The sequence below is a fragment of the Squalius cephalus genome, assembly GCF_949319135.1.
Source record: "Squalius cephalus genome assembly, chromosome: 16".
Lineage (NCBI taxonomy): Eukaryota > Metazoa > Chordata > Actinopteri > Cypriniformes > Leuciscidae > Squalius > Squalius cephalus.
This window is the reverse complement of record NC_137137.1, coordinates 17,077,034-17,088,340: the sequence shown is the minus strand read 5'-3', so window position 1 is coordinate 17,088,340 and position 11,307 is coordinate 17,077,034. Positions and strand designations below refer to the sequence as shown.

Here is an 11,307-nt window from a genome sequence, read left to right as displayed (position 1 = left end):
CTAATGTAAAGCGACAAAATAAGCACACAAACAGCTCAAGCGTTTTTGCTAAGGCTGGAAATAAATGCTAATACTCCAATCAAAGCAGCCGAGCCAGTGCATCAGAACAGAGTATACCCGTCCCGACCTATTCTAGGTTTAGAGTAGGTCGGGTCTACTCTAGGTATAGGCCTACCTATTCTGTACCAGACAGAGTTGAAACCACACAGCTCACAGAGAAGGGTGTGGCCAGTTGTTGCAAACAGCCATAAAATGATCAGCTTACATATTGTAGGAGAATATTTGAGTTTTGATAGATATTTTGGACCTACAAATACACTTCCAGATACATACGCACGCACGCACACACTTACACAAAGGCCCAAAGCGCAGAGGATGAAAAGGACGGAAGAATGCCCATTTAAGGGAGACAATATTGTCACCAAAAAAACCCTGGACTGAGGCAATAGAAGGTTGATGTCACAAGATTAATTTCCTCTGGAAAAACCCAAGAAATTGCATTGGAACATATGTAACCAGTTCTGTATATTACTGCTTCTTTGATTTTGAGTTGTTGCATTTTTGATTCTGATGTCGTGTGCATCCCTGGAGAGAAATTAGTTCTCTTCTAGCTCAGTTTATTAACTGAAATTCTTTTTGCTTTTATTGCTCTGCTGTATTATTTTAACTTGAAAACCTCGGATGAGAACAAGTTATTTTTTACTCCTATTGCTTGAACTGCATACAAGGTAAATAGCCTGTGTAATATCTACTCATACAGGATTGCCCTGTTGAGATTGGATAAGCTGAAGTTTTATAACCTGTAACTTTTTGATGATTTGCTACAAATATTAATCATTGTGTAACCAGTATTTTTATCTTTTGTTTAAATACATTTTTATTTCTAAAGACAAACACTGTTAAGTCTTACTTCAGCTTACAAAGACAGTTCTATAAGTAATATACAGAGCATTATATTATACTTTGCCTGACCAAAGACAACGAAGGATCCAGGAACGATTCTGCTGGAGGGTAAGCATGAATTTGATCCATATGTCTAGTTGTCAATGATTATTGTTTATGAGAGTGTAGGGACACACCTAGATTTACTGGTATAAATTAAACAAGCTAGTGCTATTCTGACCTGACAGCAAAAAACTACCTAGCTACATTGATACTAGGGGTTCTTCAGGGGGATGAGATAAATACCAGATCTCACCACAATATCCTGCACAAACAAAACGTGGTGCAAAAGAGGGAATCTCAAGGTTGTAAAATCTAGCAAAGTTGTTCTAAGACCAACCTGCCACCAAACAAATGTCCTGAATCGACATCCCTTTATTCCAACCCCATGAAGAGGCAAGTCTCATTTTAGAAGCATATGCCAAGGCTATAGCTTCCACAATCCAATGAGACAAGCACTCTTTCGAAAGTAGCAGACCTTTACAGCAACCTCTGAAACAGACAAACAGCTGCTTTGACAGTCTAAAATGACTAGACCTGACCACGTACGCATGCAAAGCAAAAATAGAGCATAAAGGATGTGGGACAGGCATGGTCTCCCGAGGAGCAAATGCTTGAGCTTTATAACCTGTGCTCTAAACGGCGTAGACAACACTTTGGGCACATATCCACATCTGGGTGTAAGTCCATACAAGCCATGTCAGTAGACAGAGCATGTCTTGAATGAGAGCACATTCAGCTCCATAGCATGTAGCGGTTCAAAAGGTGGCTCGGAAAGTGCACTAGCACCAAAGACAAATCCACGCAGGTACCAGGTTAGGTAACAGCCATCTCACTCCTCTCAGAAACCATGTCACCAAACTGTGATTACCTGCTGGGAGACAATCAATGGGCGACAATCAATGAAATGGCTGCCACATACACCCTTTAGAGTGGATGGTGTGCCCCCATTATCCAAACAGTCCTGTAGAAACAACATAATAACAGACATAACTGGTCGATGGGTCCTCATTTTTTTTGCCTTACACCAGGATACGAAGACTTTCCATTTTAAAGCATAAAGGTGTCTGGTCTACGGGGCTCTCGACCCTTTGTGGCACATTCAATGCCTACTCCTTGAACTGACCTGTCAGACATGCAGGTCCTATAGCTCTGGTCTGGGGTGCTATATAGTGCCCATCGCTTGAGACAGCAGGTGCCTCCATAACAGTATCAGCCATGTGGGAGCCATTTGGCCAGTTCGGCTCAACCAGCAGCACAAGGTTGTCTCCTTTTCCTCCCTGATCTTTTGTAGCACCAGTGGCATGATCTTGACTGGGCAAAAGGCATATTTGCCTTTCTGCCTTGGCTGGCGGAATGTTTCCTTTTGTGGGTGGTCAGGAACCTCCTATTGATATGGGCAGTCCATGTTCCTGGCCGTCTGAATTGTGGCGTGGAAATGCTGTCAGGGAGTGGCACATTTCACGGACAATGGAGGCTACATCCTCAGACAGTCTAGATGATTTGGAGCCTGTTTGGAAAAGCAGAGGTCGAATTGTTCACCTCGGTGAAGAACGCGATTTGCTCGCTGTCGATTTTTATGGTGGAAAGGGACAGGTGGGTGCAACACAGCAAGGTGAACTTAAGACTTTGTGGTAAGATGGTCTCCTCCTCTGACCACTCCCATCAAGAACGCGGCTAAAGCTCAGGCACTGACTTACTTGGGTGGAGCCCCTGCCTCTTTTGGTGCTTTTCCACTGGGTGGTACGACTCGGCTCGGCACGTAACAACTCGACTCGGCTCTGGAGGAGCTGCAGCCCTTTTAGGCAGTAAATGCCTAAGTGCCTTGGACTACTTTTGGGCTTCGCAGAACTTCCCCGAAAAAGAACCCACAGCATCACCAAAGAGGCCATGGGGGCCTCTTTGGTGGCCTCTCAGCCTCTCAGCTCCGTCGAAAGAAGAGAGGAGATGCAATCCCGCTGTCTGGGCTTGGGCCAAGTAAGGGAAATGCCAGGACCGTGAGATCTCATCCTAGATGGAGGGTTTTCAGTCACCTCACTACAAGGAGGCCTACCGCACGTGGCTGCCTCGGCTTTTCCTTCTGAGGCTCGATGGCAACGGAAGGTGGAGGCGAGGAGGCAGCTCGTGCACAGTTCAGGATGGTAGAACTCCTTCCACGGAGGGTTCTAACCATCATTTTCTCACAGAAAGAACAGTCAGGCATGTACACAAATACATGCATCATGCGCATCGGGGAGCTCAATAGGTCCACTGCACGCACAACACTCCTTGATGGACATTGTGTCTCTGCTGGATCGCAGAAGGGGAACAGCAAGTAAATGCGGTGTCCTTTTAGAGTGTTGTCAACAGGAAGAAGCAATCCAATGCTTGTTTCTTGAAGGAGAAAGATATCTGAGGCAATGCCAATGAGCGCTAAGCTATATAGTGAAAGGCTCCGCCCCTCATTTGTGTACTCAAACGCTATTGGCCAGTAATTTTTACTTGCGCAATGCAATCAGGCTTTGGTATTCGAGGGAGGAGGGGGGTGCCCTATAGCGTTAGCACGCAATGTCGAGAGACCGACTCAAAAAGATAATGGGGAGATATCGCTCTGAATTTGAGAACCCACTCTTAGCTGCAGGCAAAATCAAACTATGATTCCATTTTCTAACATACTTTATTGTAGATTCAACACCCAATTTAAGTTCATGCAAAATCAGACCATGCATGACCACTAACTATAAAAAGAATGAAGCTCTTTTGAATTCTGTTTACAAAAGTGATGAAAGGACCACAGATCTTTGAACATTCTACATATGGTTTTTGTCTATGTCTGTAATGACTAAAATACCACAATTATTGTGTTAACTTCTATGATCAAGAGGTTGAAGTACAATACAATAAACACAAATATGATTAAGAACATTTTCAGTCAATCATTCAAATCAGTCATTATAGGTTAAAGGAATAGGAATAGTAAATCATTTTTTTCTTTGGAAATCAATGGGGTCCATCAACTGTCTGGTTACCGACATTCTTCAAAATATTTTCCTTTGTGTTCAACAGAAGAATGAAATTTATACAGGTTTGAAACAAGGGTGAGTAAACGAAGACATCATTTTCATTTTTAAGTGAACTATTCCTTTAATTTGTTCCACTATGGAATGTGTCCAAGTTAGTGTTTGAATTGCCTTTTTAACTCTGCATGTGGGTGTACCAAAGATGCAGGTGCAGGAGGCCACAAATAAAACTAATGAGGCTTCACTTACTTTTAAAGCCCCGCCATGAGCCTCAGATGTTGTTTTTCCCTCCCCTGGTAAGCCTCTTGGAAGGTTCATAGCTTTGTCACTGCATCAACCTACAATGTTTATGTAATCTTTGTTAAATTACAGATTTACTAACTCATATGCCCAGATGAATCTCCTGCACGCACATATATATGCATGATATTATTTTACATGCAAATGTCATGGGTGTAAGAGTTAACTCCAAGAAAGTTCACCTGCATAGATGGGGATGAGCTCATAGCAGAGAATTTCCCCAATGAGCCCAGGAGAGGAAAACAGGAAGCCCAGAGAGTCACAACTTGCATCCCATTACCTCACCTGATCAAAATCTGACCAGAAGTTAATGTAAAACCAATGGGATGATGGGCTGGAAGTTTTTACCAATTGGACTTACATCAGTAAACATCAATTGTTTAATCTAAACAGTACAAACAGTACAAACAGTAAATAACATTGACAAAGACTTACAAATACTGTAACAAATGTATTGCTAATTGAATTATATAGGTTAAACAACTCATTAGATGATTCATTAACTAATAGGACCTTATTGTGAAGTCTGGCTGACTTATGTCACATGGAAGGGTTTATTTATATTTATAATTAGAAAAATTCTGAGGCTCATTAAGATGAATGCAATATAATCAAATTATAATTTTTCATTCAAATTACATCAAAATATAAAATTATAGCAAAACGTTTTGAAGTAATGTTTATGCTATTTATTTTCTTGCTATCTCTTAAGAATTATAACAAACAAAAATTGCAATTCTTCAAGGTAGAGACATAAAATGTGTCTTTCTTTGTGTGTTTTTACAATTGGATTTATTGTTACCAAATCTAGCACAAACATTGCTTGTCTCACAATAAATAGAAGTGAATATGTTAATACCGTCTTCCATTAATAGTAGAACATGGAGAAACAATCTCAGCAAGACTTTTACATAGACCTTTTGGTTCTTATCTGTGTATCTGCTATAATCTGGGACCGCATGCCTCTTTAAATTCAAACCAGATTTTGAGTGAAGTCTTGCTGAGAGCCTCTGCAGGAAAAACCCACTGGCCTCAGAACAATTATATTGGTTATTCCAAACCACAACCATTCTTTGTTTACTTCTCTTTTGAGTTTGATGGGGCTGTGGTGGATGATCTAACACTTAAACAGATTGTGATACAAGTTAAATACAGTAATAATAGGCTATCTAAGGATCTGGGTTTGTGATTTCCCTAAGAATAAATCTGTTCAATGTAATATGATGTAAAGGTGTGTCAGTGAGTGTATCATTATCAAAGGGTGGTGTATGCATCTCATTATTGTACATTCCCTCTGAAATACAACACAGAACCAACAAGAACCCACCCTTTTAAAATCCACACTGCACACTTGAACCATGACCTCACTGAGAAGGTCAACTCCAAAGCACACTTGAATGTTTGAGGAAAGGACGTGCAACACAAAGTCATTTCAGATCAATCTCTATAATGGTTTTAGGAAGCTGCCTAAATATGATTATCCTTTCAGAACAGTTTATGTGATTTAATGTGTGTCTGATAGTAAAAATCCATATAGCCCTCGCCCCTCAAAACGTAACATCCTTTGATGTTACTAGAGCAGGCCCGGGTCTATGGGGGTGCTTGAGGGTGCTATAAGCACCATCAAACGAAAGCAAGTGCACCCTCAGTTGATACTGTAATAATATCATATTGACGAAACAGATTTGGCAAACGCTCCAGCACGTATTTGTGTTTGCAGCCTCTGGAGAACATTGTTTCTTTTTACAACGTGTTTTTGCAATGGTGTGAAATGTAGCAAATCACAGACATATCTGTTGATCTCTGGAACGCAATGGCCAATCAGAGATGTCTAATTTAGGCCTGGGACCCACTACACGATTTTCAAATCTTAACCGATTTTAAAACTGTGGGAGCTTTAGAATAATTTATAGGCTAAACAACTCATTAGAAGATTCATTAACTAATAGGACCTTATTGTGAAGTCTGGCTGACTTACTGTATATATATATATATATATATATATATATATATATATATATATATATATATATATATATATATTCCAATTATTTGTAAAAGTAATGACTTGTAACTAATCTTAAATGTTTCACTATATACTTTGCTATTCTTGTTATGGTGGAGCCATTTGCATTAGGCTACATCCACACTTTATAGAGCTTTCTGGAGTCTATTCTAGAGCTTGATAAATTTATATATAAATAGACTAATATTAATCATAACTTTCTGTCCAAGGAGAAAGAAAGTCATAAAGGTGTTGGAACGATCCACCACTAATTCATTCTTTTGCGTCCCTTTTTTAGAAGTGTTTTTGCGCCATCATGTGGCAACAATTTTTTCAATTAAAAATTATGAAACTTCTCATAAGTTTTCATTACTTTCTGAACTGGCATTAAAGGTCCACATACATCATGACACTTTAGAGTTTTTTTTTTTTATAAAATATACAAAGTAAATGTCTAAAACCGAAAAAATCTTACCTTATTTCATAGGCTATTGCTTTCAGCTGATGTCTAAAGTAGTAGGGCCTAAATGTGTTCTATAGGTTACACTTAATCATTTGATGCTGGAAAGATACCTCTAAAAGAAAAAGCATGAACGAGCTGCATATGGATTTTGATCTGCTTTGCTGAAATTACAGTAGGCCTAATAGGAGAAAATCCATGCATTGGGGGTAAAAAAAATATTTCATTACTCGAGATTATTGAGGAATGCATGCACAAAACAAGAAATCTTAACAGGTTTTGCTTGTGAAATTGAGTCTAAATCTTATTTTTTTCAGCATTCTATAATAATACTTTTATTTTGTAATATTTTTCAGTGATTAAGAATTAATTTATGAAACGCCACACAAGTGAGGAAGAGTTGTTACGGATGGGGTGAATGTGATTGGACTTTGGCCTATTACAGCAATCTTTAATGACACACACCCCCAAACTCAAAAAATCAAGTTAACCATTACTTTGTCGGAAAAGTGCATGAATTCGCAATATTTGAAGCTTCTCTTCACAATGTAAAAAATGCTGCCTGAAATGTATGTATACAATCAACTTGACAGTTGAAGTTGAAAATTGCTTATTTTGATGATTTAAAACATATGCTGTCATGAGTTTCTTCACACTGTGTTAGACAGTAGGCTACAGCTCTTTCTTGCTCTCATCCCTTCACCATATCTCAGGCAAATTCCTCATGACATGCAGGTTTTTCTCAGCTCCTGCCATTTGTCTTTGATCATGACATCAATAGCAGCAAGCAATTAGATAAACGAAGCAGACAGCCACAACATGGTAACCAATTTTAGGTGTCGCAAGAACATTGTACTACTGACCCCTGGAGGGCGGAGCATAAACACAGAACATAGGATTAGACATTGACATCAGTCTTCCTATTTGCCATTAGACGCGGAGGAATCGCTCTTCTTGGACACACACTTCACAGCCAAAATGCCACTGGAGTTGTATCTCGATCTGCATTCCCAGCCATGTCGCTCAGTCTTCCTATTTGCCAAGATAAATCAAATTCCCTTTGAATTCAAACAAGTGGATTTATCTGCAGGTGATTTTAATTTTTTTGTTTTAATTGAGCTGTTTTATGGATTTGTGCACTGCAATCTTGATGCAAGCTGTTTTACCTGATCTAACCATTACATGTTTTTGTTTTGTTTTAACATAATGTATTTAGGTTGATGTACAGTGAATGCATTACAGGCATCAATACAAAATCTTGTTGTTTTTTTCTCTCTGTGCACAAAGGTGAACAATATGGAGATGAATTTGGCAAGGTCAGCATCATAAGGAAAGTTCCTGTTCTCAAAGACGGAGATTTCATTCTCACAGAGAGGTATCTTGTTCATTTGATTTTTAACATTTGATACATGTTTAGATTTCCTAATACTAAGTAGCCTAAGCCTATATACTTTCTATATAGTATAGCTATACTGCAGTACTTGGCAGCGAATCATCACACTCCTGACCACTGGTATCCAGCTGATCTGCAGAAGCGTGCGCGAGTCGACGAGTTTCTCTCCTGGCAGCACACAAACATAAGAACTCATGGGTCAAAGGTCTTCTGGTTCAGGGTAAGATTTGCTGTTTAAACATTAGATCACTTGTTGTGTCTGTGTGTAATAAGTAAATTGTGACTATGTAACCTCTCTTTTTGCTGATCTAGGTATCAAGTATGCAACTGTCTCTATATGTAATATTTGACTAAATGCTTTTTTTAATCAGATGTTGGGCTGTAACTGACATTTTCCAACAATTCTAGGGGGTCTTACCTGCGGTCACAGGCACCCCGGTGCCCAAGGAGAAGATGGATGCTGCCGTGGAGGACCTCAATGTGTCTCTGAAGACCTTTGAGGAGAAGTTTCTGCAGAGCAGAGCCTTCATAATTGGGGAGAAAATATCTCTGGCTGATCTTGTAGCCATTGTGGAGATGATGCAGGTACATTGTGTACATTTGATTTCCTAATGCTTGACCTAAACATGACATACTGACCAATTCTGTTTGTGTGTTTTGAAGCCGGTTGGAACAGGTCTAGATGTGTTTCAAGACAGACCTGCTCTGAATGCCTGGAGAGACAGAGTGAAGAAGGAGATTGGTGTGGAAGTCTTTGATGAAGCCCATAAGGTTATAATGAATATTGATGCATTGCCACAAACCTTTGAAAACAAAGGCTTACCTGAGTTTCTCAAACTAAAGCTGCAGAAAATGTTTAACTAAGTCTGTTTTGCATGGTCTGTTAGTCTAGTTTTATGTTTAAACTTTAATTTTTCATCAAGTTACTATGATGAAACTAATATGATGTTACTAATAATTACATTATTCAAAAAGGAAATCAATAAATTCACTGTATTCAAAATAAAAACACTATATTAAAATGATACCTACATTTATGCATTTATACAGTCATTCATACATTTATAAGAGTGTGTTTCCTTGGAGTCAAACCCATGACCTTTGGCAATGGTAGTGCCATGCTAATATCCCTGTCAAGGCAAGTCATTTCACACTATGGCCATTTTTGCAACACCTCCGGGCCGTTATTTTGGGCATGCAAGACCAACTCGTTTCTACTTAAATGGGGAAATGCATACATCTAATAAACTTTGCCAAACTCACATTTAAATTTACACATTTCAAATCAGCAAAACATCTGACATGTACTGTCCCAAAAATGTTGTTTCTTACGCTCAAATAGAATTAAAAAGCGTAGATTTCAGGCTATCCCAATCTTCTAACAGCAGTTGCAGTATGAATAACATGAGTCATATGAGTGAAACATGTCTGTACAAGTCTTTGGCCTTGCTCTGTTGTTCACAAACAGTATTCATCCATTCAATCCATAGACATTTTATTGGTATTTTTCACAACTACATTTAGATCACCAAGACAAAAATAACTTTTTCATTACTCTACAAGAACAATTTATATGAATATTATATTAAATAAATACTAACTTGTTTCTAGTTATTACAAGCCAGTTTCATGGGAAAATGTAATTATTTAACAAGGTTGTATAAATGCATATGAATTAAAGCACATTCACACCAAGGATGATATAGCAGTAAATGATATAGCAGGTTTTTGTTTTCTATTTTTCTACACATTGTTCTAAATTTAAAGAATAGCAAAGTCCACACCACAACTAAAACAATAATGACACACAATATCATTTGAATCACTTTTTAAAAAAATTCCAACTGATGAAGGGTAAAAACATTGACAGCCAATCAGAATTCATCTAGCTTTTAAAGAGGTTGAGCATTTAAAGTGGCAGATGACAAAACTGCAGTGCCTGCTTATAATAAAGAGAATGTTGTTGTTGTGCGTTGGTGTTGACGCAAATATGGTTAATGCTTTTGTCCAAAGCGACTTCTTCTAAATCAGAAAAATATTACAGTGAGTGCTAGTTGTCTATAAATCAAGTCACCTGGTAAACAGTCCTTATCATATCAAACATCCCCTGTCTCAACTGTCTGGCTTTTGCTAGATTGTTCCTGCGCCTTCCTACAACAGAACAGACTCCAGAGCTTGTCTTTTAGATGCCTGTTTGAAGCTGTCAGAAGTAAAGAAGTCATGCCACCGTAAAAACTAAAGGCACCGGCCATAATTTGGTAGGTGACAAGTCCCCCGATTAACCGATTAATGATGAACAAAGACACAAGAAATAGAGTGGACAGATAAACTCCCACCAGGGAGATGGTGATTTTGCACACCAGGAGGTACGAGTCAGATCCTTGCACCTGGGTCTTGTTCTTCTGGAGAGCCAGAGTGTGGGCGCACAGATGGACGACCATTCGGACAGAGGTCGGCAGCATGATCATCAGAGGGATCGGGCAGAGGAGACAAATGCCAGCACCTGCGTATGCATTTATGTTAATACCTATAGTGAAAAAGGGCTGCGAACAGGTCATGTTAGCGGTGTCATTCACGTTGTCATTTGTAATGTCAAGTGAGAACAGAGGAGTGAAAAACAAAAAGGAGAAAGAGCAGCTCAGCAGCACTGCAGCGTTGATCACAGAAGAGATTTTCCTCTTCAGTGCCTGGAAGAACTCAGAGGAAAAACTCACAACTTTGATGCAGTAAAAGAGACTCAGGCATGCAATGGCCCAGAAGCTGTTAAAGCTGGAAGTCACCATCAGATACAATTCCATCCGGATTGATAAAGGATATGGTGTGACGCACCAAATTTGGGGATTTAGAAAAACACCCATCACCAATGAGAAGGTGGCGAGGACCAAGATAATGTTGCTGATGGAGATGACGTTTAGGATCAAACCCACAGTCTGAATGGTCCTGGTCTTCACTTGCTGTTGAATAGTGAAAATGAGGTTAAATAAGTTTCCAGAAACACCAACAAGCGCAAGTCCAACATAAAAAAGAACCAGCTCAATTAAGGTCGAGTTCATGATGTTCTCTTCAGAGAGCGAAGCACACAAACCAGAGTCCTGCACTGATATGCGATCTGGAGAGATGCGCATTGTCTTGTAGAGAAACAGGGAATGAATCTCATATGCAAAGTGGCTTTGCGTGAGTGAATCAGAGCAGGCTTTGTTCAAAGCTG

General features: G+C 39.3%; 2 protein-coding genes across 3 annotated transcripts; one reads left to right on the top strand and one right to left on the bottom strand.

The window, feature by feature from the left end:
- Positions 1–497: 497 nt before the first annotated feature.
- Positions 498–9,792, top strand: gstt1a (glutathione S-transferase theta 1a). 2 transcript variants are annotated; one of them, XM_079897629.1, is made up of 6 exons: positions 498–1,011; positions 7,641–7,796; positions 7,994–8,081; positions 8,169–8,319; positions 8,508–8,684; positions 8,763–9,792. In XM_079897629.1, exons 2-6 carry the CDS (start codon positions 7,685–7,687, stop codon positions 8,961–8,963), a joined length of 729 nt encoding a protein of 242 aa, XP_079753755.1. In that variant the 5' UTR covers positions 498–1,011; positions 7,641–7,684; the 3' UTR covers positions 8,964–9,792. The 2 variants fall into 2 exon arrangements, with proteins under 2 accessions (XP_079753755.1, XP_079753754.1); XM_079897628.1 differs by lacking the exon at positions 498–1,011 and having other exon boundaries at positions 7,614–7,796.
- Positions 9,793–10,156: 364 nt separating this feature from the next.
- Positions 10,157–11,224, bottom strand: LOC307173118 (taste receptor type 2 member 40-like; the record flags this gene model as incomplete). Its single annotated transcript, XM_079895949.1, has 1 exon — positions 10,157–11,224. One exon carries the CDS (start codon positions 11,222–11,224, stop codon positions 10,196–10,198), a length of 1,029 nt encoding a protein of 342 aa, XP_079752075.1. The 3' UTR covers positions 10,157–10,195.
- Between the last annotated feature and the right edge of the window lie 83 nt (positions 11,225–11,307).

Excerpts from the sequence above, each read along its gene's own strand:
- gstt1a (XM_079897629.1), top strand. The coding sequence starts at position 7,685 with ATGCCACTGGAGTTGTATCTCGATCTGCATTCCCAGCCATGTCGCTCA. Across the intron at positions 8,320-8,507 it reads CAAAGGTCTTCTGGTTCAGG|GGGGTCTTACCTGCGGTCAC; the intron begins GTAAGATTTGCT and ends CAACAATTCTAG. Across the intron at positions 8,685-8,762 it reads CCATTGTGGAGATGATGCAG|CCGGTTGGAACAGGTCTAGA; the intron begins GTACATTGTGTA and ends TGTGTTTTGAAG.